The 27,352-nt window shown below is 41.4% G+C and overlaps 2 protein-coding genes across 6 annotated transcripts in view; one reads left to right on the forward strand and one right to left on the reverse strand.

Moving 5' to 3' along the window:
- Nucleotides 1–3,009: 3,009 nt before the first annotated feature.
- CGGBP1 (CGG triplet repeat binding protein 1) lies at nucleotides 3,010–11,530 on the reverse strand. Of its 3 annotated transcripts, XR_012621574.1 has the most exons (3): nucleotides 11,405–11,530; nucleotides 7,824–8,811; nucleotides 3,010–3,094 (listed from the first exon to the last, which is right to left on the reverse strand). XR_012621574.1 is itself a non-coding variant. In XM_074812167.1 (2 exons), the coding sequence occupies exon 2, from the start codon at nucleotides 8,780–8,782 to the stop codon at nucleotides 8,279–8,281; it is 504 nt and encodes a 167-aa protein (XP_074668268.1). In that variant the 5' UTR covers nucleotides 8,783–8,811; nucleotides 11,405–11,530; the 3' UTR covers nucleotides 3,745–8,278. The 3 variants fall into 3 exon arrangements, 2 of the variants coding, with proteins under 2 accessions (XP_074668268.1, XP_074668277.1); XM_074812167.1 differs by lacking the exon at nucleotides 3,010–3,094 and having other exon boundaries at nucleotides 3,745–8,811; XM_074812176.1 differs by lacking the exons at nucleotides 3,010–3,094; nucleotides 11,405–11,530 and adding an exon at nucleotides 10,525–11,052 and having other exon boundaries at nucleotides 3,745–8,811.
- Nucleotides 11,531–11,949: 419 nt separating this feature from the next.
- Nucleotides 11,950–27,352, forward strand: part of ZNF654 (zinc finger protein 654) — a 37,297-nt gene continuing 21,894 nt past the window's right edge. The window contains exons 1-2 of one of the 3 annotated variants that reach the window (XM_074812143.1): nucleotides 11,950–12,269; nucleotides 24,559–24,704. In XM_074812143.1, coding sequence (XP_074668244.1) covers nucleotides 12,138–12,269; nucleotides 24,559–24,704 — 278 coding nt within the window. In that variant the 5' untranslated portion in view covers nucleotides 11,950–12,137. Of the gene's footprint in view, nucleotides 12,270–24,558; nucleotides 24,709–27,352 lie in introns of those variants that run through there. The other 2 variants (XM_074812153.1, XM_074812145.1) reach the window with 2 other exon arrangements.

The following is a 27,352-nucleotide window of genomic DNA, read 5'->3' on the forward strand; positions in this document are numbered from 1 at the left end:
GGCAGAAAAAGATCACTAGATGGCACTGATTTCCACTATCTGCAGTAACTCAGTAACTTTGCTATATGCAAATCAAACCTCCGCTGAATCCTGACACCAAGTATTTAAAGAACCAAGAGAATTCAGTGCAATTCAAATGCAACAGTTGGCACGGTTCTGTGTGTGTTGGATACTGTTTTCAGGAAGAGACTCCAAAGATATGGAGTAAAATTTGGACCTGAAGATTGTTATTAATAGTTTCTTCACCTGATTCAGTCTACTTTGTCATGTCTGCTGCTTCTTTACTGAATGCAAGTGGAAAGAAAAAAAAAAAAGTCTATGCAATGTTCCTCAGTTTTATTTCTGATGAGACCAAGGTTGTGTTTTGGGGTTGCATTTTCCCTGTTTGCAGGTGGGTAGGCATTGGCCTCTAACCACACAGAGAGACATGGCATTTACAGCGGGCTCCAGTAAGTCTACTGAAATGACCTTCATAATACTACATGAAGAAGCTTTAGTATCTGAAAGGAACAACAATAATTTAGTCTTGCATCCAGTCTTACCTGTCACTAGTGATCACGCAGCTTGCAGAAGCATGGGCTGCCACGTGAGCTATGGGTGGCCCCGGCAGCCTGTTCTCATGCCTTACTACTGTAACTCCCTCTTAAAGGAGAGATCAGTTACTTCATTTCTATACAAGTCCTTTCCTTTTTCACAATATGAGATTCTCTCCATCCTCTTGCTTTTTCCTGAGCAATTTCAGTTTAACGTGATGAGCTAAGCTTTGTTAAATCAAAGAACACATCTTGAGCCAGGTTTTAAAATGCAGGCTGAGCATGGGCCTAGATGCTCTCACAAGAGGTGTCAGTTCATTCAATATAGAGTTGGTTAAGAATCTACTCAGGGTTTTGCTGCATATAAAACACTTCACTAAGTGTAACCATGGGTATTCTAGTTAATGGATTCATCTTACAGCAATGATAGGTTTCAGAAAAGAACTAAGGCAAGGAGGTCTCATTTACTGTGGTGAAACCTAATACTGAAATTGGGAGCTATTCTGTACACTGAAGGACAGATTAAAAAAAACACTTGAGGCAAACCAATATACAAACCCTCCCTAAGAACCTCTAAAGCTTCTAATTATTTTTCTTCCAGCTTTGAACAGAACTGCTGAATGATACCCTCTCTTCACTGCATTGCTGTCAGCTACTCTATTGGTCAGGAGAAAATGCATGATTTCCTTTCCTTGGGTCCTCAGGGACACAATAATTCTCACTGAACAGAAGGATCAGATAGGAGGAAAAAGTAGAAGTATCCATTGAAAGATACTAGAAACTTCCTAACAGATGTGTACTCTTATTTTAGTGTGTTCATGGAGCACATATAAGAGTACTGCTCATTTCACTGTAATTACATTCACGACTAATCCTCTGCTTTTACTTCCCATTCCTGTGCACTATCAGACAGGAGAAGACACAAAAAGAGAGCTAAGTACTTAGATACATCAAAAAGATGAATAAATTTAAACTGCTTGTGTTTGTTTGGCTCCGCTGAACACGGACTCTGCATACCAATTGAAACCAGTAATCTTCCTAGTGTCCTTCTCCAGATCTAGCAGAAATCTTCTAGCAAAATAGATGTTCTTTTGCAAGACTAAATCTTCAAATGTTTCTGGCTTTGGAAACTTAAAGTGAGAATGGAGTTGGGACACCCAAAAGCTAAACTGAGACTGAAATAGCTATTCAGTAATTGTTTATAATTTCTATTTTATACTTAATTTTCTATTTTATAGAACTCCATTAAAGTATATTTAATATATAACATAGAATCATAGAATCATTCAGGTTGGAAAAGACCCTTTGGATCATCGAGTCCAACCATCAGCCCTACTCTACAAAGTTCTCCCCTCACCATATCCCCCAACAGCTCATCTAAACGACCCTTAAACACATCCAGGGATGGTGACTCCACCCCCTCCCTGGGCAGCCTATTCCACTTTCTGACCACTCTTCTGTGAAAAATTTTTTCCTAATGTCCAGTCTAAACCTCCCCTGTTGGAGTTTAAAGCCGTTCCCCCTTGTTCTGTCACTAATCACCTGTGAGAAGAGACCAGCACCAACCTCTCTACAATGTCCTTTCAGGTAGGTGTAGAGAGTGATGAGGTCTCCCCTCAGCCTTCTCTTCCTCAAACTGAACAGTCCCAGCTCCCTCAATCTCTCCTCACAGGATTTGTTCTCCAGGCCCTTCACCAGCTTCGTCGCCCTCCTCTGCACTCGCTCCAGCACCTCGATATCCCTCTCGTATTGAGGTGCCCAAAACTGGACACAATACTCCAGGTGTGGCCTCACCAGTGCAGAGCACAGGGGGACTATCACCTCCCTACTTCTGCTGGTCACACTATTTCTAATACAAGCCAGGATGCCGTTGGCTTTCTTGGCCACCTGGGCACACTGCCGGCTCATGTTCAGCTGCTTCAGGGGCAACGCCGGTCTTGAGGCTGCCCTCTGTCAAGCCTGAGTGATAGTTGCTTGCAGTAGCTCTCTGTACCCTAACTCAGAGCCTGCACCTTGTGCTTTTCCTTCTGAGATGTACTGTCTGCTTTTGAATATGAAAGAGGTGACCTCAATCACCAGAAGACCCACAGATTCCAAACTCCTTGTAGAAAGAGAAGAATGGTGGGATGGGAAAAAAGAATTCCTTAAGCAGAACTGCCACAAAATGTTTATTGCCCAGTCTCTGCTGTTGAGCCTATGTAAATGACAAATGCCAAACCTAATTATCAGTATAAATGTGGTCTAAAAGCAGTTATGTATACTTCATCCTAATACATCTTGGATATGGGTTAAACTGCGTGATTCAGTTAGGAAAGTAAAATGTCACCGTAAGAATTTAGCATGGCCTAATTACTAAACTTTAAATACATATTTCATCCGATTCTGCACTGGCTTCCACACAAATCCTTACTGATACGTTGATTTTGCAAGTGTGCATCTGCTGTTTCAAAGAGGAATTATCCACACAAGGAAACTTTACAAAAGGGTATGTTTATTTCTATTCTGCTTTTCCATTTGATATAAGGGCAACAAAAAGCAACTTGACCTTAATGTGCTGTGACCTAAAAATGAGAAAGTAATGATTAGTAAATTCATAAGTCAAGAGGCTGCACAAGTTTATCACTGATCCATCATGAAATGTCAAGCCAGATAAGAATTCAGGAAAAGGAACGTGTAAACAATCAAACCTACACTTGATAATTTTGATGGGCTGATGTTATTTGCCCACTTTTCATGAAGTCCCTAAGGGAGACAGAGATCAAACTGTGACCTTTTTGCAGATAGTTTGGAAAGACCTGGTTCTTCCACATTGCTGAAGCCCTTCCTGAAAAGACCTGAAGCATTAGGCAGCTGCAAGACCCTATACCTACAAACCATTTACTGCCATGTCAAAATGCTTAACAATTATTTTACTTGGTGTTGTTTGCAACTGAAGGCATAATGAGGGAACTTCTGTCACGGTGAAGAAAGTCACGTACAGGAAACGGGTTCTGATGACCAGTCCTGAGATGGACTTCAGTGTGGTTGTACAGGTACATCAACAAACTGCTTCAACATATAGTTTGATACTACCTTAAGCTACCATGACAGCATGTAGATTCTTTAATTTTTCCTGTCACCATCCATTTCTACTGTCTTACATTACCATTATATGTGAACTACCACATGTTCTTTATCCGCTTCCTTGGCAAAATAAGAGATCATGCATAAATTCTATGAAAAAGGAATTCCTTTATTTTTTAAAAAAAAGACCATTTTTCCATTACCAAGTGAAAACTTTACAAAGTAAAGTATTTCTCTTCCAATAATATTTTAATATAAAAACTTAAATCACTTACTCTGGTCTTACTGTTCTAACAAGAAGTCTTGTGGCACTGCAGAACCCAGGTATTTTCAGCCTCACTCTAGTATCTAATCATAAGTTCATCACTTGTTTAAATAAAACCATTTCTGTGGCCACTTACCATCAGCAAAACATCCCTACCACCAAACCAAAAAGAAAGCATCTTCACTAACCCCAAAGAGACTAAACTTTAATAGCATTATTACAGTGAGAAGCTTTGTTAAAAAAAAAAAAAATTTATTTTGAAAGTTAGACACAACCTTGAAATTGTACAAAGACAACAAGCACTCAAATTACACAAAGAGTTAGCAGTGAGTACAATGTGAACACAACAACAGTGAGTCTTGCTTCTCTTTATAGGTAAATATAAATAGAGATTATCCTTGCCAAACTTCCAGCTTTTTTTTTTTTTTTTTTTCCTGAAAACCAGCTCATTATGCTGTAAAACCTAGCAGGGAGCATTTCACTGTTCAGTTCAACAGAATTGTTAAAAGGGGCTCTGGCTAAAAATAGTCCTTCTATCATGAGAATATCTCATACTTTGCAGAACCAAGTTTCTCTCTCAATTGAAAAACAGCTTTTCCTTTCATTATGTCGAATGTTTCACCTCCTCTAGGGACCTGGCAAATTACAGGCTTCAAAATACTTAAAAATATTAGAATTTGCTCACGTTTTTTCAAGAACATGCAAGCTGAAACTAACATGGTGCATACATGTAAGTAGTCACAAACCAGAGAATGTTCCTGTTTGTATTTTACTCTTTGAAAGTGTTTGTTCCAAGAAAAGCACTTCAGAGTAATTTTAGCTGTGAGTTGGCTAAACTAATATAAGTACATGGTCAGAGAAGAAAATATTTCTTCTTTCTCTTTTTTTTTTTTTTTATATTACATTTAGAGCTTCAAATATATTAATAAAACCACCTGGCAAAAAGTATCCCTTATAGCTTGTCCCTACATACGTATGTAAAATGAAAAGCAGACATTGCTACCATCCTCCCTTTACTTCTGAGAGTACTCTTTACAGGAAATACATGGAAAAATAATGCAGCGTCCTTGCAGAAAAAAGAAAAACCCCATGGAGACTGTTAACCACAGCCTCTGTTCTAGGAACTAGTTATTACTTAGGTTTAGATATACCAGAAAACTTCCACTGTAAATCTTCCCAAAGATCAACAGCAATTAAACCAAGGTTATGCTTTATCCAACTACAGACACACTGGCAGAATTATGCTCTGAACTTGAATGTTTGCAGGACATTGTTCCAAGACTGAGTGTAACCATTTTTACTTTTAAAGAAAATAAGCGTCACTGTCTTGTTGATGATCTGGATTATGTCCATGAATATAAATTTACTTATTACTCTTTCTAGATTACCTGGAAGTGCTTTATTTTTCATTGTTTTACTCCATTATGAATGTTTGTTGCAACAGATCGGTATCTTGATTTTCATAAAGCTTGAAAAACATTGCGGTTTTGTTTGGGGTTTTTTTAACAAAATATCCTGTTATTAAGACACCAGTGTCCTACAAACTGCTGTGCACTGGAATTAAGTCAGTTCCATTCAAAATCCTGATAATCACTTTTTGCTTCCAAATTATGAGTTGGTAGCCTATGGCTGCACCGATAAGGTTCCTCACAAGGCTCATACCCTCTGCAGTAATTCTCCATAAAAAATAAATTGGTACTAGAATAATTACTGAAAATACTTATAGAATTATATTAATTCTGTAAATTGAGGCTCTGTACACAGACTGCTTTATAAGTAGAATAAGATTTTGAGAAACTAAGTGTTCTAATATTGCTTTACTTTATTGAAAATGACCGGTTTTCTTTTTTTAACAAAAGCTTTTGATTTGCTAACTTTTATTTTTACGCAAAACTGTGTAAGTGAAAGTAACTCGATATTTTTCAGTTGTGCAAGAGCCTATTTAATGTTACCATTAAGCTTTTCAAAATGTCTGTCAGTTTGACAGTTAAAGAAAAAACATACAGCATTGAATCCTATATAAAGTGGTTATGGGGTGCAGCCTGTGAAATCCCACGTTAGCAAGAACTGAGCTAACTAACCCAGATTATACCTTTCAATCATACCATTTTCTCCAGATGCTTTTGTTTAATGAAAGCCTGCTTTCTCAGTACTCCACTGTTTTCTATTTGCTTCAACTCTAAGATAGCATTCGTAAAGTTAAAAAAAAAAAAGGTAAAAAATTAAAGCAAGGATGTTGTTTCACTGTAATGAAACAGCAGCTGTAAAAGAACACTTTCAATTATTGTCAGGGCAGAAAAGGCTATTGGCAGTGTATCTTTCACTTGGCTTAAGAAGATTTATAAAACAGTTCTAGCCCAAGGCAGTTAATGATCTTAAGCTAAACCCAAGCTTGTGCAATAGCAAACGATATTTCAGAAGGCATATTTTGATATCTAGGATTAGAAAAAAATGACTACTGTTATTTCTGTCTGAAGTTCTAAACCAGCAACCAGTATCATTGACAGGATTGCTGTGACTGCATGGAGTCCCGGTAGCTGCAACAGGGACCAAAGGTGCAGCAGTGTACTGAGTACCCCTGTACTGGTACACTGGATGGGCAGCCTTCTGCTTTTGAGTTTTGTCCATTTATTGGAACAGGTCTCACAGCAGAAGGCTACAAGACATGGTTACAATGGAACACAAGTGCATTTCTGTAGAAGCTGATTGCACAAAAATCAGTTGTTACTAAGTATGTAAGTCTCTCTCAATCCAGCAAAAGAGACTGCTCTAGAAATAGCTAGGGAAATAGCTAGAGAAACAAAAGAAGCAGGCTATTTTGTCTCTTTTTAGCAATTACTTAGTATTGCTGTAAATATCTGGAATAAAAAGAAAGACTGAGAAACAGGTACTGTGAAACTCTACTGGGGAAAGGAAGCTGAACAGAGCAACCGGCTCCACCTGAGGGAGTTAAAGCACGCTTACGCCATTGTATCCACCGAGTGGAGCATTTCTGTGCTGCTAGACACCTCCCTGAACCCCGGGCACCTCAAAGGAAATCTAGACCAGGCAGGAGTTGGTCATATTCCAACACTTTGCACAATGCTCCCTCATTCCATTCAAAAACTTTACAGAGCGCTTACATCGAGTGGACTATTTGGCATAATAATTTGGAATAGCTCAGTAACAGTTTACTGGGTTTGGGAGAGGGTAACATTATTGAAATTCTTCAATTTTTCCATTTTACTTTTTGCCAGTCCAAGAGATGTGGCCTTGGCACAGAGTAAGAAATGCAGCCCAGGTCTGTAATTCCAGTATAGCTTCAAAGTATACATGCTTTCCTATTTGCGCTTACAGGTATTGAGTAGCCTTTGCAGTAACTATTTTGAAAACTATTTTAATCACTTTACCTCCTTTGACTAAAAGGCTGAGGACAAGGCCAAAGATGCAGAAGACCTTCAGGGAAAGATGGAGGAGCCTCTCCTCCTGTGCACTGTAAAAAAGCTTTCTCAACTCCACAGTTTCGTGCCTCCCCTACCCCCGATTTAAATTTAGCATCCTTTGTCCCACTAGTAAGAAAAAGGCATTAATTCTCTCTACTAAGACCTTGGTCCAGCATAAGTTTCACTTGCCAGCAGCTGCACTGCAAACCACACTCAGTTACTGGTTTGTCTACTCAACTTTCAAAGATTGGCACTGACACTGAAGAGGACATGTTAAACTGAGACAATGAAACAGTGATTTTAAAAAAGCGGGCATGGTAAACCTGCAGAACTCCTAGCGTCATGAGAATAGCGGAGCTCAGAGGTCAGTACAAGAGACCAAAGCTATTTAAGCTTGATAATGAACACATCCACAGTCGCACCAAATAGGGTAAGAGAGTATTCTAGAAGAAAAATGGTTTTCATTTTAGAACGTAAACCGAACTTGAATAGGAATTTGCAATCATCCTCCCCCAACAGAGCAGTTATATTTTAACTAACCATTCTACAGTTTCGTGCGTTTCAAATGTGCAGTACTTCTTCTTGGTCACTCACGGGCAGGATACTGGACAAAGCAATCCACTGACATGATTAACAATCCCTACCGCAGCATCTTCCTCGGGTATTTAGATGCACAGTTTAGGTAAGTGAGGTCCTCTATCCAAGTGCCTTTTTCTTAGCATCAGTTTCAGCTGGACTGAACACAGATAAGGTGTATGCCAGGCATGTTCCCTACGTTCATCATGAGTTCTACATCAATGTAGCTCTGAAGTCTACAGCAGGGTTAGCAACAGTCTGTGGCATACCGCTAAGTTCACAAATAGATTGTCATTTCTACAATAATACAAAATAGCTTGTAAAACCAATAGGTAACACTGTATATATGCATGATTATAAAAATAAACCACACCATCAATATGCAAAACTTCACAACGATGATGAAAACAGTTTTCTTCTCAACGGTCTTCGGTATTGATGAGTTGGTTCTCATTGTCATACCCATCAGGCAGGTATGCTTTCCTTAGCTGGTCTGACTTAGGTATCGAACTGCCATTCTTGACGTAGCGGGACAGGAAGGCTCGCACAGATGGATGATCAGCCTTCTCAAGTGGAATATTAGCTTCCAGGCACATTTTCACAAAGTCCTGGATGACGCTGGTTTTCTCTGTCTGGGCAGTACTGTTGCACTGAAGGGAGGCAGTCAGAGTCCTTTGCTTCTTCCTGACGTTCTGTTCTTCAAACTCTGCCTTTCGCTTTGTGTGTGTTTTAGACTTGAGGTGGTCATTGATGGCAGACTTGCGAACATGATTCAGAACCACATTGCAGGAAGTACAGAAGAGTTTTCCTCCATCTTCGTGCAGCTCACTGCCAAACTCAGTTACACGATCCTGGGGGGTTACATACAAAGCAGTCTTCGAGCGGTTACGTGACGGAGCGGACTTCACTCCAAATCGTTCCATGGCTGCCTTCAATAAACTTTACCTGAAAGCTGGAAAAGAAAAAAAAAAAAATGCTGTTAAAGTGTGCTAATGATTTCAACCAAATAGTTCTGGATGCAGTCTGTTCAATATCCAATATAGTGATTATTGACATCTGAAAGACAACTACATGTAAGATACATGTGTGAAACTGTTATTGAGAGGTTTTCATCTTGCAGCCCAAAGAACTTAGGAGACCGAAGTTCCTCATGGGTCAGAGTAAAGTACTTTTTGGTTTCTAGAACTACAAAGCTCAACAGAACCTCAAAACTCAATCTGTTCATCACTAAAAGCCAAACAGAAAGGCTTTTTGTTTTTTCTTGAACACAGTCTTTATCCTTTACTCTTTAGGGTAAAGGGCACTTTCTTCTTAGTATTTTCAACACATTTGATAGTTTCTTAGTTATGTTGAGTCAGTATTTTTCTGTCTACTTCCCAAAAATGCGTATCAATTCTGTTAGCAAAAGCTTAGCTGTCCAAGTATCAGGCAAGAAGGCCATTACTGTCACAAAAGCCAGTAAAAAACAAACAAAAAAACCATCACAAACCTGCTTTGTCAGCATTCATTTGGGAACACCTCTCACTTTTGCCCCAGCTCAAACCACAACTATTAGACTGAACCCGAACTCAGAGTCAAAAGCAAACAATTTTGTCATTGCAACTAGAGACTGCTGAAACAGCTAATGCGAACAGAAAACTGCATACATTTAAATGCAAAATAAGAACCTGTATCTTCAGAGATGACAGCCTCTCTGAGGAAGGTAACTGATAACTAAGAGAGCTGGACACTTTTTCACATCACTCTGAATTACACTATGTTACCAAAGCAGGCAATAACCTAGTCGGGTGCACTAAAAATCAAACAAGACCTATGCCTTTGTTGTTGAGAAATGGAGTAGCTGGTGTAAATCTCAGTTAAGTCCTTTTCAAAGTAAAGTCAAAGTCGAGAGACAGCTCTGTTTTCTGAGCAAAATGAATGGTCATTACATTAACCACCCACTTCCTTAACAAAAAAAGGGCAACAGTTGTTTCTTAAAAAAGATATTTTGGCAAATACTTTGGGGAAATGTAACAGGTTGCCTGGGCATTTAATTATGGGTATGAACAACTTTGAAGACTTGTACTGCCTGTGCTTACAAAGCAGACAGAGATGGGAATACCTCTAGACATATTACTCTCTGTACTTATTTTGTTACAAACACTGAGCCTGATGTTGCAAGATTTTAAAAGATCTGCCTTTAAAAGACCAGAACTTCCATAAGCTGAGCTTGTCCAGCTCTAAGGACTGAATGGAGTTTCTGCTGTCCAAAATGCCTTCCTCTTGCTCTAAAAATAAAGGAACAGAGAATTCAGTCTTCAAAACTGTATTTTTTCTTAAACCACTGCTACATTAAGAGATGACAACCTTTTGAAAAAAAGGGGACAAAGTTATTACTAGTAGCTACTTTCCCAGTTAATTTTTTGCACTATCTGCTACTTCCCGGAACCGTAAGTCCTGACTGATCCTGCACAACGCTACAGACTAAGATAAGCAATCTTTTTTCAGCATCGATGGAACTTTGTTCATTCTTTTTGTTGCTTTATGAAATGTAACCCCATGAGTTTCCTAAGTAACTGTTTCCTGAAATCAAGCAGAAAACAAGTCTTAACCTAACATAAACTTGTTGCTTCGACTTCTGAAACGTCCAAACAAATCCCTCACCGAACTAGGTGTTTGCACTTACGCTATATCAAAATCCACAGGAATTCTGCGAACAGTACAAGCACTGAAACACAGGCCTTTTGGGCCTCGAGTTTTGGCACGGATTCTCTGATGCCTACTCATGCCTGAACTACTTCTGGGTTCCCAGGTGCAGGGGAAGGTGCGCGGGCAGGGAGGGCACCCAGGGCAGACACCCGAGCCACCCGCTGGTACGCTGCCAAACGAGGCGGTGGGAGCCCCGGGGAAGGCGGATGAGCACGCCCTGGCTAAAAAGTGTCACCGGAGAGAGCCCCTACGCGTGCACGGGACCTCTCGGCGAGCCCGGGGAGTATTTCAGGTGAGGAGGAAGAAAACAACACCGGATTTCCAACCGCCAAACAGGTTTCGCTGCTGCCCTCGGTGCCGGGGGAAGCACCCTGTGACCGGGCGCCAGAACTCGCTGCGTTTATTCCCCGGGGTTTGGTCACCGGATTGACGGCGCCATTTAACCCGTGAGGGCCCCTGTGGAGCGGCGGGGCCCGCGCTCCCCCGCCCGCCTCTCTCCCTTCCTCCCTCCCCCGCTCCGGAGGGCCGAGGGCCCGGCCCCCCCCGGCGGCGGCGCCGCACGCACTCCAGGCCTCGCCTCCCCCGCCCGGCGGCGGCGGCTGGCGGCAGACAGGTGCGGCCCCTCCCGCCCCGGCCCCGCCGCCCCGCCCCGTTCCTTCCCCCGCCCGGCACGGCGGGTGTTTCCATGGCAGAGCCGGGAGGCGCCGCCGCCTCCGCCGGCCCCGCAGCCCCCTCTACTCCCCTCCCCGACCGGCCCCGGGACCCCACAGGCGGCGGAGAGCGGCCCCGGGCGGGCCCCGCCGAGCCAGAGCCGCCCGCCCGCCGCGCCCCGCCCGCCCCCTGCCGGGCGCCGTTACCCGCTCGGGCCGCGCGGCCTCCCCAGGCCCCGCCGCCGCGGGGCTGTCGCTGCTGCCGCCGCCGCCGCCGCGGGCCGGACGCGCCCCTCCGCCGACGGCCGCCGCGCTGCCAGCGCCGCGCCGCAGCCAGACGGACCGACCCACCCTGGCGGCCGCGGTAGGCGGGCCCTAGCAACCCGCCTAGCAACCGCCGCGCCCGCCCGCCGCCCGCCTCTTGCCCGCCGCCACGGAGCGGCCGAGCGGGAGAAACCCTTCGGCGATTGGCTCTCCGTGGCCCGGGCGCGCGGAGATGGACGGCACTTTTGCCCGATTAGAAGTGGGGGGCGGGTGTAAGCGCCGTGATGGAGGCGTGCTCGGGCCAGTCAGAGTGCGCGAGGGCGACGGTGGCGTCTAGCGGACGGGGGCTTTGGCCAGTCGCCGGCAGGAGGCTGCGGTTGGGAGGTGTAACAGACGGGGTGAGCAGCCAATGGCAAGGCGGGGAGAAAGTAACGAAGAGACTTTTGCTCCAATCGAGGGACGCTTCAGCAGGGCCGGGTGGAAGGGAGGAGCCAGAGGTCGGGGGTCACCAGCGAGTTCTCCTGTCGTTGGCCATTGATCGGCATGGCGGCTGGCCCAATAGGAGCGCGGATAGTGGGCGTGGCCGGAAGTGAGGCGGCGGGGAGGGGGCGCCCCTTCCGGCGTGGCAGGGCGGGGGTAGCGGGGCGCTCGGTACGCGCAGGGCGGCCGGAGCAGCATGGCGGAAGACGAGAGCGATCAGGAGTCGGAGCGGCTCAGCGAGGAGCTGGAGGCGCTGGTGACGCCGGGCCCCCCCGCCGGCCTGCCGGCCCTCCTCAACAGCCAGTATTACTGCCGCCGCTTCTGCCAGGTGAGCGCCGCCCCGCCCCCCGGCCCGCTCCTCGCCCCTCCCCCCCGCAGGCGGGGGTGGGGCGCGGCGGGGCCGGGCCCCCCCGTCCTCCCGGGGTGGCGGTGGGGGGGGACGGGACGCCGCGGTGCCGGGGCCCTCCCCCTCGGTGTGGCGGGGGAGGGGGACGCCGCGGTGCCGGGGCCGCTGCCCCCTGGCTGTCGGCGGGGCGGAGGTCGGGCCGCTCCCCGGTGGCCGGGGGTCACTGCCGGGGCAGGGCTGGGGGCGGGCAGCGGGGGAGGGGGCCCGGCCCGGCCCGGCCCGGCCCGCTCCCAGGTCCTGAGGCGAAGGGGAACGGAGGCGACGCCTGTCCGTTCGCGGGGGGCGGCTGTGGTGCTGGCGCCGAGTGCCCTCGGCCCGGCCCGGGGGGAGGGCGGAGGCCGGGGCGGGCGCGGAGCCGGGCTGGGGCTGGTAGGGAGGCTGGCGGGCGGAGGGAAGGCTCCTCCCGGCGGGGGGGAGCGGGAGGGGACGAGGAAGAACTGGGGGCGCCGGAGGGTGGCGGGGCCCCGCCGCTGCTGCTGGGCCCGGCGAACCGGGACACGTGCGGCGGTGCTGCGGCCAAAACAAGTCCGAGTGGCTCTGCCTGGGCTGGGGAGCTGGGAGGGCAGGAGGGAGGGGGGGGGAGAGAGAGAGAGGGCCTCGGAATCCGTTCTCATAACGGTGGCTAAATTAGACCAGGGTATTTTTATTTTTTTATTCTTTGAAAAGCAGCGTTTCTTCATGCGGGCCCGGAGTTCTTGTGCTCTTTGCAACCTCTTTATGTATGCCTTGCAAAGTAACAAGCAACAACAGGTTGTTTTTCCTAGCTGCTTTCATCAGCAGATGTTGATGAAACATTAGTTATGCTGGGTATGTTTCAGCCATGCTACTTGTTTTCCGAAACACAGTCTAGAGGGTTTTGGTATGGAATTACTTCATTTCATCAACTTCTTGGCTGCTTACCTCACCGCTACGATGTTTTCTTCCATTTAATAAATGTGTTCCTATGTTCTTAGTTCTTCCTGTTTTAACATCCAGTGAAATGTGTTGGAAATATTATTTACGGTAATATGTGTTTGAAATCATCACGGGCAGCATAGTGCTCAGTAAGTCCACAGGTTGCTTTTTGGTTTTATCTATCCTTTTATATTTTCTTCTGTTTAGTGATTTCTCTAAACTTAGTATGTGTGAAAAAAAATTGTGAAGGAGAAATGAATGTTTTTGCAAGTATGACGTAAACTGCAATTGTAAGAAATCACAACCGTATTTGATTAAGTTGGCAGGTTGGACAGACGTTTGCTTCAGCTGAACACAGAGAGTTTTATCTTAAATTTTTCTAGCTATGCTTACCGTGTGTTGAATTCAGTGCGTTAAGGAGGAAGTGCAGGCAGGGTAATAGCTTTATATACTAATGCCAATCCCGTTTCTTAGACAAAGCTAGGAATTAGTAGGGAACAGAAGAGGACAAGACCAGGGAAGGAATTTTCCTATAAAATAGTTTTATCGCAGTAGATACTGGTAGAGTATCTAAATCATTTGACCTTGACTTCTCCTGCAGTTTTTCTTTTGTGTAGACAGATTGCCAAGCCCTCTACCCTACTTTGTTTTGCTTCAAGTTTATGAACTCTCCACATGGGCAGCCAATGTTCTGACTATATAAAGGGCTCTGTTTCTTTTCTCTTAAATGTTCTTTTTAACAATGCATAGTTTAAATAATCCTGATGAAAGTGAATTAATATATTAATACTTTGTCTCCAGGGATTTTTTTTTTTGTGTTTAAATTTGGCCTCATGTGGTCAGCAGTCATGTGCTCACTCAAAATATAATCTTCCATGTTTTGTTTTTTAACTGTATAAATATAGGATCTTAACTGGTGTAGTGTACCAGTATGAAAAGCTAGTAGTTATGTGATCTTTGTGGTTCGAAAACAAATGAAGTTGTGCATGCTCCACATGAGCTTGTTTACCCTCATGAGGTTGACAGTGGTCTAATCTATATATACCTGTACATACAGAGGGCTGATAGGCCCTCAGCCTATTTAATAGGTGATGAAGCATATTTATATTTTTTCAGAAAGTATCATGAAGTTTAGGTCACCTTTTTCTTGTAACATTTGTTGTAAAACAAAACTTCTCACTTAAATACTGTGTTGCTTTATTAGATTTAACTTTTTTTTTCCCCTCACCCAGGTATGTCTTTTAGTGCAATTTTTCCCTTTGGTTCTAGTTTTTGTCAGAGCCTCTTGCTTTGTTCTTTTCTATCCAGATCTTCTGAAGGTCATATTTGTCTGTTGTGCAGATCAAGCCTTTCCACCTCATTCCACTCAGCACTGATTTTGCTGTTCTTAATGGTTATTTGGCACTTCTAAATGTCCTGGTTAGCCTGCTATGTTCCTGGTTTTGTGTCGAAAGTTGAACAGCAGCTGTAGAAATAGTTGCTTAGCGATAATACCATGAGTTTGAACTACCAGAAATAAACATTTTTATTTTCAGAATAACAACCTATTAAAATACATGGCTGTGCTTCAGTTATACTGATGAAGCTTGGTGTCAGCTGGAAATAATATTGTTTAGATTGCTTGTAGTTATGCTCCTGTGTGAAGTATGTGCACATCCACATCTCTCGATAAGAGCTACAGGAAAAATGAAGGATGGTGTAAAGCCTTTTTGGTCTGTAGAGCCATTTTCCGTAGACAGAAGCAAAGACTTCTTCGCTGATCTTAAAGAGAGTGGCTTAGACCTTGAAAAGCATTAGCCTGCACATGTCTTTCATCCTTGAAATATGTTAGAAAGGTAAAATATTGCTGTAAACAGCCAGATTCAGTACTCTTGAGGCTTGGAATATTGCACCTGAACTTCACTTTCAGATAGTAGATTAAGAAACAGTTACAAAAGATGACTGGATTATCAGAACATTTTCCTTAAATATCTGTGTAATCACAATTTGATGAACAAGATTAAGTCAGAATGTGGAGTCTCTAAACCCATGTGTAGTTTCTGGGATAGGTTTTTGTATTGTAGGTGTGCATGCGTGGTTATAGAAAGTCATTGCAGCCAGAATCTTCCAAGGCAAAGTGGAATAAAATGTTTTCCAAGATTGTTATTTGAGATTGATGACATGGGGAAAACGAAAATCAAGATTTCTGTGGCTGAGAATGAAAAGAGACACTTGGAAGATGAGCTGAGTGCCCAGTTTATGCGTCTCACCGGCTGTTTGTATGTTACTTTCTGTAAATTGCTGATCTGCCATTTCTTCTTATTTGTGAGGTATTGAAACCACTTAGACATTGGGAAAAGCAAGTCTCCTCAACTTTGCCAAGCAAAAGAACAAAGGCGTCTGTAACTACTTCGTAAGTTAAAGAAATTTGAAAGGTGCTACCTAGCAGAAACCCCCTCAGTCTAAACATTTGGAAGAGCTGCATGAGTTTCAATTTATGTATATGCAGAGTTTGAAATTCTTTCATGAGATTTCTCAGGGACCAGAGCCATTCAGGGGTTCCTGTGTGAGTGAAATACAAATGATGAAGGGCAGAGAAAATAGTGGAGATGGTTACTTTTCGGCATGAGGGTAGAGGGAGTACTTTTATAATGAGAAGGATGAATTTCCAAATTTACTTGATTTGAAAACAGACCTTAACAGCAAGCTGGAAAAAGGATAGCCTACCTCATTGCACTTGAAGTGGGTATAGTTTTATCCACTAGAAATTGCATTTCTCTTCAGAATCTTTTCTCATAACAGTAAGTACTATCAAAACATTGCAAGTTACTCCCAGCATTTCTGTAGTTGTCCACATGGCTGCATAACTGTACTAGATGTTATTTTATGTTTTCGGTACTGACTGAAATAAACGCAAGGTGAGTCTGATCTAAAGTAACAAGGTAATACTGTGAGGGGTAAGCACTACTTTATCTGCTCGTACTGTGGCATCAGTTTACGGCCTTCCAGTATGATCTGACTTCCTGAAATAAAGATTACCTAGTTTGCTTACATTAATTGGTGGTATCTTGAGTCACTGCTGGAAAAATAATTCTTGGGTTTATAAGCTTGAAAGCTAAGAAGTAAAATTTAGTAACGCACTAGAGAAGATGGTGTTCCTTGGATTTATTTTAGTAGACAAAAAAAATACAGGGGTGTATGACTCAAGTCTGTCTTGCTTTGTGGGGATGAAGGTGGAAAAATATACATGTCTTTGAATGTTTGTTGTTCTGATTTTGGGATCAATACATTTTCACACTTTGTGATGTGCTTAAATTTGAAAGCACTTGCTTTTGACTCTTTGAACTTCAAGTCAACAGTTGTTAAGCTGCTTTTATATTTTACTAAAAAAAACCCAAAACCAAACACAAAAACCCCCAAAACAACAAAAAAACCCAACAAAAAACCCCACCAAAACCAAACCTTTAGGTTGTGACAGACTTGTTTTATTACATTCTGGACCTTTGGGATCTATGTTTGGTCTCCATACACTATTTTAAAGTTTAGCTACAGAAATCTTGCTCACATGAGTGCTAGTAGTGGAAAGTGAGCTCTTCAATTTCTTTGCAGCTTATTTCTCTGAGAAGATAGAATCTGTAATTTTTAACCACCTATTTTCTTTTGTAATGATTTGTGGGGTTTTTTGTATCTTCCTGAATAAATACGCTTTATACTTGTTAGTTGCTTAAATATTGAGAGCACCATTGAAAGTCACATTTGACTGACATTTTTCATGTTTTTAAATGTGTGACATTGCTAGTTACTTGAAAGCTTGTAAAGGACAGACCATACACTGCAGTAACGAAATTTACCTGCGTATCAAAGAATACCATAACTATTTGAAACAGTTTAAAAGTTAACCTGTCATTGTGTTCTCTGTTTACTGGGTCTTTTTTCCATGCTTGGCTGGTGAAAACAAGCATATTCAATTTGCTAGTTAGCAGTTTAGGACTGCGCTGCTTGAGATTCAAGTGAAGTTCAGGTTTAGAAGGAAATCCTTACAAACCAGCAGTGGCCAGCACCAGGTCATGTTTATTCCCAAACTGAATGCCAAGTGTGAGCCTTCAGTTGGGTTGAGGATTACCTGTCTGCAAAGAAAGGGTGTCCTGGGTTAGGTGGTGGCACTCTTGCCTTTGACATTTGATGGTAAACTTGATAAGCCACTGTCATGCAAGACTAGGTTGGGGTATATGTAGTGCACTTGGCTGTTTTCAGTTAGCTTCCTGGGAGAATTCACAATAGTAGTTGATTTGCAACCTCTTTATTTGCAGATCGGGAGGCTGAAGGAGGTAGTCTTCAGTGCTCTTGTCATTAGTTATAAAGTCTCTTTGTTTTGGCTTCTCCTCAGCTTCTGTGCCTGCCATCCTTTCATCTTTACTCATAGAAATTATCTCCCTATTTTAAGTGGGATTAAGGAGTTAGTACTTTAAAAAAGGAAACATTGCACAAATGTACAAATACATTGTATACTTGTCCTGAGCTTTGTATCGTTTTTCTCCTTCCACTTCTTTGGAACTTCCATTTCACACTCTCAAGCTTCTTGGTATTGCTGCTTCTCCAGTTTTTAACGTCTTGTCTCAAAGTTTAGCTTTTGTATAAAAACAAGCTTTTGAGTTTTGCTTGGAAAAATATATCGATTGTAACTTATAAGGGAGTTGCAGGTTTTTATACCTAAAAAGAAGGATCTCCATTGAATGGTGCTTCTGTGTCATAGTCTGTCTTGTAGCCTTCCCACGCAGGCTTTTTCAAGTAAGAAAAGGCACACTTATTGCAGTAGGTAACGCAAAAATCAAAAAGTTAAGTGCTTTTGGGTAGCAGTTGTTCAGATGAGGGAAAGAAGTAATTGTACTTTTTACCTGAAATGCATCTGAAGTTGTGTTTTACTAATACCATTGGTCATCTGGACATACGCATTCATGTGTGTGTTCGCAAGATTGTCAGTTTGTTCTTTCATACATAATCAAACCAATTCTTTAAATTAATTGATTTTTCACTGTAGGGGGGTGCTAATCAAAAGGTGAGGAGGAATATTACTTCTTTTTAATATAAATACTTGAAGTTTCAGTCATAAAATCTTACACAGGCACATTTACTAGAGTGCTACAAGTAGCCAAAACTGCTTTTCTAGGATTAATGTATAGTCTTCACTCTTGTGCGAGTGACAGACTGTAAATATGTATGAAAACTGGCCCTTTGGATAGCTAAATGTAAGGTATATATGGAACCCAGTCTTAGATATTGTTCTTGCCTCAAGCAGGCTGAGGAAAAGGATGAGATTTCGGTGATTAAGGGTGGGGGGAAGCATTTAGCTTTAAGGGTAGAGCTTTGGCAGAAACTTGTCTCATAGGATGTGTCATGCTGTTGCTGGGTGATGTTTTTTCTTTTGCCAGAAGTGTGATTATGTTTGGTTACTCCTTATGTAATATTCACATGTGAATTGCAGTAAAGCCATTGCTTACATCATCTTTTTTTGTTTTTAGTTAGACCATATAAAACCATTTTAAACTTGTGTCTATTAAGTAATGTTTTATGTTATCTTAAAACCTTAAGGCCTTTCTTGCTCTCTGTTTGGATAATGGAATCCTTTTTTGTAAGAACACAACTTGTTTGTACATGGAAACAGTATAAAATGCTCATCATCCACTAAATAGATTAAAAAGGCAGTAAAAAAGGCGTGATTATTTCTTCTGATGTCTCCAGGTAGAGTAGATTTAGTGTTATTCAAGTTCTCTTCTAGAACTGAACTTTGGTATCCAAGCTGCCCTGGTACTTCTGCTGAATAGGCAGCCATGAGTAGGTGTTGCTTTTAATTATGGTTTTTAATTTTCAGGAAAACTTTTTTTTTAAACATGCCCCTTTTTTGCTTAGCATTTTAAATCCTTTTTGGTTTGTTCTATTCGTGACAACCACTATATTTGCTTATTTTAAGAAATGACAACCACTATATTTGCCAACTAGCTTTGTTTTTCAGAAAGCTATGAACAGAATTACTCATAGAACTTTTGTGGTTTTAATCCTGTGGTGATTTCCTTTACTGTTAAATCTCACAGAAAGTTATGGGAGCAACTTCATTTAAAATCCTAGTCATGACAAAGCTTTAAAATTGGTGGGATTAGTTTCTTTTTAGTTTCTTTGTGTGTTGTGGGGAGGGACAGGAAAAGCTGTAGCAACTTCAGGTTTAGCACTGCATAAAACATTTGTTTCTTGTGTCCTGTGCATTTGCATATCTAGTTATTTGCAATGTTATCTCTCTTAAGTGTTTGGAATATAGTCAAATCACTTTACATATATATATGTATATGTATATTTAATCACTTAAAATAAATGTGTATATTTCATCGGTTAATAATATTCCAGGAAAAAATACTTTTTTACATTGGTGCAGGTCTTTAATTACTACCGTATTATTTTCAGGGTTAGATGCCTCAGCTGCGCTCTTAGAAACTTCTTATAGGAGACTAAGTCTGGGCTTGATTTTGTGCTTAATAGGACACATCTGAATCATGGATTTTCCTCTGAGTTACTTAAACATATTAAAGAAGGGGAAGTAGTTTATCGGTCTGGGAGAAAAGTGGAATTGAATTGGGGGGTGGTGGGTATCAGAAAGGTGCTTCAGCCTCCCTTTCAGCATCTGTATCTGCACTGCATGAGAAAGGGCAGACAAAAGGCCCCACAGTCTCTTCATGGGTGGTAGTAATTTAAAAGGTGAAGACAGACTGGGAAACGATGCATAGAGAGTCTTTAAGTATATAAAAATTGCATCCCAACAGAATTCTTGAAGGGAATTGTTGCAGAAAATCACATAAAAATGTCACCTCCCTTCTGGTTTTCTGCACTGTGTATTAGACAAGGAACAAGCCACTTTGTTTTGATATTACGTGCATCTTGTTTGACTTCATTATATTGAAATTAGTGTACTCGTTAAAGATGTGCAGATAAACGTAAACTTTAAATAAAACATTTAGGACTCAAGCAGCATAATCAGATTTTCTGAAGTGCTCTGACACAACTTCACAACATGAGAGTGAGCATATGCTTGTTCCTTTGACTTGTTTTCCTTGAAAAATATCAGAAGTGGTAAAGTTTTGGGGGGATTTTTTTTGTTTTGGGGGTTCTTTTCAGTATAAACCTTTACCTACGTTCTGGTTTACAGTCCTGTTTCAAAGCACGGCATGTTGAGTATTTTGAACAAAAAAAAAAAGGTGTTTCTATTTAGAAAAAGCCATTCCATGAGGCCACTTAAAAGCAGACTTTGAAGCATACATAGAATTGTAAATGAAACCTACATTATCTCCCACCCCCCCTTCCATATAGAATGTGTGTGGTATGTGGTTTGCAATTTATTTCATACTTACTTTAGCTTTTTCTCTTCCCCCGCTCCCCTTCATCTTTTACTGGTGATTGTTGCAAGTCTGTTGCGAACTGACCAATTTTAGACTTTTTTTTAATTCCCTGGGACTGAGGAATACATGGTTTCAGGTATCCATACTCAGAAAAAAAAGTTGCTATTCATATTCTTCCCAGCAGCTTGGGGTGGCAGGTCTGTTGCTGTGAATCTTCTGTGGATACATTTGAGTGGCAGACTAACTGCCGAAGGCAATGCTGGTGGTGTGGTGTCTTCCTTTCTGTGGTGCCTCTGGTACTTCTGTGGCAGGGTGGTGGCCGGTTCAGAGAGCTGATGCAGACAGTGACCGATGGCTTTTTTAGGGGAGAGGAGGCTGTTCTTTGCCAGTTAGTTCCTGAGTTAGCTTTCTTTGGGTTCGGATGATCGCTGTAGGTGCAGCAAGGGCAACTAGTAAGACTGATAGGCCTTTATAAAGTGTGGTAGTAGGACTGCACCTTTCAGAGACTACCGTGTCTTAACTATTATCGTCAGCATGAGCCTTTGTTGTATTGCTTTTGAGTGCTGATTATTTGCAGAAGAAATACACTGATACTAGGACCAGAATCTTATCAAAAGTTCATATATGCCTGACCAAAGAATGAGATAAGCAAATACAGTAACTTCCCCTCTAACTCTTTTCAGTTCAGTTAGTAACTTTTGGTGGATATATTTTCAGCTCCTGTAGCCATTCAGAATCCACAGCATCCCTTTAGTAAGTTGCTCCACAGCTTAGCTGCACACTGTGTGAAGAACTACCTCCTGTAATTTATTTTGATCCTGCTTGCCAACCTTGTTTGGTGACCCCCCTCATGCACTTGTCATTTCTTTACAACCTGAAGTGTCCTAGTTAGCTGCATTGATCCTTATGTGAAATTTATTTTGCTGCTTAGCATTTCTTGCCTGCCTTTGAAGCTTTTTTTTTTAGGCCTTCTGTATTCTCTTTTGAGATAGTAATGAGTAGGTAGCAAACCAGCATGCAGTTTTTTAGCTGTGGGGATGTGCTATGGTTTTGATCCGTTAACACTCTGCTTTGTTTTATCTTATTAGTCTCCTAATATTAAATTGCTTTCTTGGCCATTGTGATGAGCATTGAGGTGATTTTTCATTAAAACATCTACCATAATAACAGTCTTGCTTTTGGGTGATAATTGTCAGTTTGGAGGCCAACATTACATGTTTATAGACTGTTTTATTCCCCAGGTACCACTGCACACTTGTCTATGCTGAATTTCAGAACTCACTGTCATAAATCCTTTCTACAGTTATTTACAGTTAGCACTTTATGCCACCAAGAAAAAAACCCAGTATCATCACAATGTTGTCTTGTTGCTTGAAATCATTTATGAACGTATGTATACTGTGCTTCTGTGCCTCTCAGGTCAATGTGTTCTGAAACACTGTGGTGAAAACTGATGTTTTATTTCTACCTTTGTGTCTTGGTTTTGGTTGGGATAGAGCAAATTTTTTTTCCCCTTCCTTCTTAGTACCTACAATAGTACTGTGTTTTGGATTCGGTATGGGATTTGACATGAATGTTGATAATGCACTGATGGTTTTAGTTGTTGCTAAGAAATCAAGGACTTTGCAATTTTCCTTGTCCTGCTAGTGTGCAGGTACACAAGAAGCTGGGGGGTGGTTGTTGACAAAACAACACACCCAAACTGGCCAACAGAATATTCCATATCATTTAATGTCATGCTCAGTGTATAGATTAAAGGGTTGATCAGGAAGCTCACTGGTTTCTGGGATTGTGGTTTCAGGATTCTCTCTTCTCTGGGATCACTAGCTGGAAATGGGCTGGGCGTTGGTCAGTGGGTGGTGAGCAATCGCATTGTGCATTACCCATTTGTATTTTCTATTATTACTATTATTTTAAAATTTTATTTCAATTATTAAATTTTTTATCTCAAACTACGAGTCTCCTTACCCTTGCTCCTCCAACTCTGTCCCCCATTCCCTGGGGGTGGGGGAGGGTGAGCAAGCGGCTGCATGGTGTTTGGCTGCTGGCCGGGTTTAAACCATGATTCTTTGACCATTTGGAGGTTGAAACCACTAAAGGACGTTTGTTCTCTGTCTGCTTTGTTTCTCCTAAGGCTTTTGTGTTTTTATGCAAGGGACCTTGTTAAAAGTATTTCAGAGAACATACAATAGATGTGTGAGGCAGTACTATTTTATAAAGTGTTTATTCTTCCTTGTAAGAGGAAGAATATTTATCTAAGTCTGCTAATTCTCTTCCAGTTGACCTAGATATTTGCTGCATTAAGCAGATTTTCAAACATAAATTTGGTGGAAAGTCAAAATCCACTTACAAAATATAAATCAGTCTCAGCTGTTGTTGGTGAGGAGAAAAAGTTACCAGTCCCATTATCAGTAACTGCTTTGCTTTGGAGCAGCTATAACCAAACTGTCAGAAATGGGACACTGGCCTGTTCATGTTGCAGAGCCTTAAACAAACTTAGGCACGCAGCTTTGGAACTACAAATGTAGGCCATTTAACCTGACTTATAAGCCCTTTATTTAATTCATGGGGAATTAGACAAATCTAAGTGGGATTCACAGACTTTAAGTCAAAAAGAAATCCTGAAGAAGGTTATATCTGATTTTTGACTTAGTCTATGCTTTGTTGGCCAGCCTGCCTCTTGAGGTAGTAGCCAGGTATAACTGGAATGGGCACTTCATAGCTTTCTTGAAGGCAGTTACTTGTCTCTTCCATATGCGATGGGAGTGCTTCAGATTTATCTTCACAACATGGCTGATGGCATTGTGTTTCCCCACCTGCTTCTCACTTTTGCAGGATGTAGGAGATGTCAGTTAGGTTTCCTCAGCTGGAGAAGAGTGCCCTGAAGTGCAGCTAGTCTGTTCTTCTGCTTATACTGAAGCTGTGCTGCTATGATGGAAAAAAAAAATAATCAGGCAAGAGTAAGTGAGCAAAGGGAGCCTGACTGTAGTGCCATGAGATAAGCTATATGCCAAATCGTGCAAGGAATACAGTTTTCAGTCTCTGCTTAGAGTACTGCGTAAGAGTTGTGTCTTAGCTGTTGATTAAAGGAGAAAAGATGACCCAAAGCCCTTGGCCTTCTTCTTTGTGGGGGACTGCTGCATAACAACTAATCTGTCACAGAACTGGTGGGTGCCTTTACAGACATCTGTTTTATTGCTGTGCTTTGTGCTGAACTCAGTGCTGTGTGTTTTGTACGTGGAGTGCTCTAAATGGACTGGGCCTTTCAGAGGACTTCAGTGTCGAGATACCCATGTAGAAATGTCAGATGGTGATGGGTTATTGAGCCTCCCAGTGTGGGCAGAGGTAGTGCCAGAAATATGCATTTATTAATACAAACAAGACTGACTAGTAGACCAGGCAAGGATTTTTCTCCCTTAAAACAATCTTCATGTATCTCTGTAAATAGTGGTGCAGTTCTGTAACTGTAGATCAGGGCACAACTAGCCTTAGTTCCATCATATGAGTAAGACAGGCCAAATTTACTTACTTGGTCAGATAAGAAAAGTGTGACCGGTGTGTTTGTGCCTTTCTCTGCTGACGAAAAGGCTAGAAGAGTGCAGGCTAGTCATTCTCCTCTGAAAGTTTTAGAATGGAATGTCTGGATATTGTTATATATCCATATATATCTGTAATTTGTATCCTCTTGCAAATATCTACTGTGATACTATACAAGATGGAAGTTTTCTGCCTTACCCTCTGAAAAGAATAGTCAAAGGTCCTTTTTAGTATATCCTATAATGTAGGTCATAAAGTTTCTATTTTTGGTTTGATAACACAATGGTAAGGGGTTTTGGTTACAAACCCTACTTCTAAGGGAGAAGGGGAAATAAAGCAGGTATAGTATTAACTACTTATTTTTGACTAAAGAGAATATTTTCCATTGTAATATATATGTCAATGTTTCTTGTCGTTAGGTTGTTGAAGACTATGCTGGAAGATGGCAGGTTCCTTTGCCTCAGCTCCAGGTGCTTCAGACAGCGCTCTGTTGTTTCACGTCTGCCTGTGTATCATTCCCAGCTGAATGTGAGCACGTACAATACGTATTGAGTAGCCTAGCTTTGTAAGTACATCATTATTTTTTTTTTTTATAAGTATTACTTCCTTTACAATGCAGACTATCTGTGTTCCTTTTATAATAGCAGTAGAGTAAGTGTTCACCATACAGGCTTTTTGGAAAATCTTATTTTGGAGTATTTGAAGACCAACCTTTGACAGTACATAATTGTAAATAATCTAGATAAAGTTTTTGCTCTTCTACCTCTAGTGATGTAATAAGCTAAGTATTTGTTAAGAAACATTTCTTGTGATGTTTAAGAAATTAGTTAATTTAAAAATGGATTTTTATGTTTGAGTTATCAAAGTGTTTATGGGAATGACTTATATAGTTAACTGACAAAAAGTCATACTCAACTTACAGAACTGCAGAATGTTAGGTCATAAATCTTGCCCTAATCTTGATTTTCTTGATGGTTCTGGGTGGTTTTCCCACATGAAGGCTGAAAGTGTCAGGGTAATGATCAGTAGATAAGTAAAAGTCACATTTTTTTTCTTGTTCTAAAAACCTACTTTTCAAGCTTCAAAACCTCAGTGTTGAATGGAAGAAAAAAAATCATTATGTGAGTTAGATACACTTATCTGAGATGCAGTGTACTTGATCTTCTCTTGGCAGATGGGGATAAAAACTGAAAAGCTGGCTTTATTGTGAGTTACGTTGGAGTAAATCAGATTCTTTGCAGCTGGTTAAACTGCTTTCTCATTGAGCGGTGCTTTCAAATACAGCTCGGTATCTCAGTTCAGAATTTTGTGTGGAAATGTCTTGCTCCCGTCTCGTCTAGTCGTCAGAGTGAATGCTTTCCTAGTCTTCCACTCTTAGTCTACTCTGTCAGGAGGACTGGGTTGCTTTATCCATTCCACTGTTCTTGAGCTATTAGTACTAATTACATAGAAGTTAAGGCTTTATTCTGTACACTTAGAGAGTATATGCTATCTTTAAGTGTTGGTGAAACTTCACCAAAGAGATTTACTGTGTTGTGCTTATGAAACTATTTGACATGGGACTATTTATGGAATCGTAAGACCATGATTTTTAAAACTGGAGTGCTTGGGTACTGGAGGATAAGTGGCAGTTGCATCAAAACATGGTGACCTCTGGGTTTTTTTTTGCTAGTTTTTATAAAGTTTTTTTATAAAGTTCACCCTTTTTATATACTTTCTAATATCAAAGCTTGGGAGGAAAAACAGTAAGAATTCAGGTATTTGTTGTATGTAGGGTGGTCACTTCCTGATAATCTAGAATTGAATTGGTCACTGAGTTCCTGTCACCCCTGTCTATCTTGGCTTTTGGAGCTGGGTTTACTCACTGAGATTTTCTTCCATTCTAGAATGCCAGCTTATTTTTTCTTCAGAGGCTGACTGGAGTAGTTTTACATGTGATATCATAAAGGGATCCTGGGGCTTAGTTGCTGCAGTTACCTGGGAAACCTAGCTTGAATCTCTTTTGAAAATTTGGTGTATATTAAGTCTTAGTTCTTGGAGAGCAAAAATCTGCCTGACTGTATTGTCATACTCGTGTAAGATTTCCTTGGTAACCAGACAATAAACTATTAACAGTAATGACTGTTCCATTTCCTATGCTTACTAGCCTTGCTATTCATCACAAATGAAGCAGCATCTGTATTGCCATTAATATTGGGGGATTTTAATAATGGTGCCAGCATACTAGTGTTCTTAGGCAATCTTCTGATGCCAGTAATATCAAAGTAGTGATGTGATAAATATAGAAGCACCATTATTATAAAGGGATGTATGTAAACATGGATGTGCAATGCTGCAGACTGGTTTAAGTTAACAGGGCCAAGCTGGAATTGACTATAGTAATTTTAACTGAATGCACACTGGTGATGAGGAAATAGAAATATTTTGATAGCTTCCTTTGATTAGTCTGATAAGAGTGTGGAGCAGGTACATTGATAGGGAAAAAACCTTTAGTTTACACTCGTTCACTATTAATTTCCAGATTTTTTTTTCAAGATCCTATTCGCTTCAAATCAGTCAAAGCAAAAAAAAAAAAAAATGGATGCATGCATCATTTGCTATAACTGGTTTTGTCATATTTAAGTTCCAGTTTGGCTGCTTTCCAGATCATGACATGACTCAAGCCTGACCTTTCCCAAGAGTCAAATATGCTACAAAATTTTATCAACATGAAATGAGATCATGTTTTTCAGAAGAAAGTACTTAATTGGGTACTGGTTGTTTTATCATTCCATATTTGAGTTGAGATTCAAGGACCTAATCTGGAGAAAAATTCTGTCATTGGACAGAATTTGTCTCAAACCTGTAGGTTGGAAGAGTGCTGGAACCTCTTTCAGGAGTCGTCATCCACCTCCTCCCTCTCTGTTGTCTTATTTTTCTCTGTTTATTTGGAAAAGATGTCTGGAATAATCTTAAATAAAATTATTCATCTTCTGTTACAAGACCAAAGCCTTTGCTGTTCAGTCCTGTTTCTGAAACATGCTAGATGCACAGTTTTTCTTTCACTACTATCTCCATCTGAGAGTCACTCAGTTATTGCCTGCTACTCATGACTTTCTCAACCAGCAGTTGCAGATTATGTTAGTGTAGTACTTGGTAGTTACTTTTCCAAATAGAAATTAAATTTCTCAAGATCTTAAGGCAGAGCAGTAGTAGGTGCACTGGAGCTGCCTC

Source organism: Strix aluco, chromosome 2 (genome assembly GCF_031877795.1).
Source record: "Strix aluco isolate bStrAlu1 chromosome 2, bStrAlu1.hap1, whole genome shotgun sequence".
NCBI classification, from domain to species: Eukaryota; Metazoa; Chordata; class Aves; order Strigiformes; family Strigidae; genus Strix; species Strix aluco.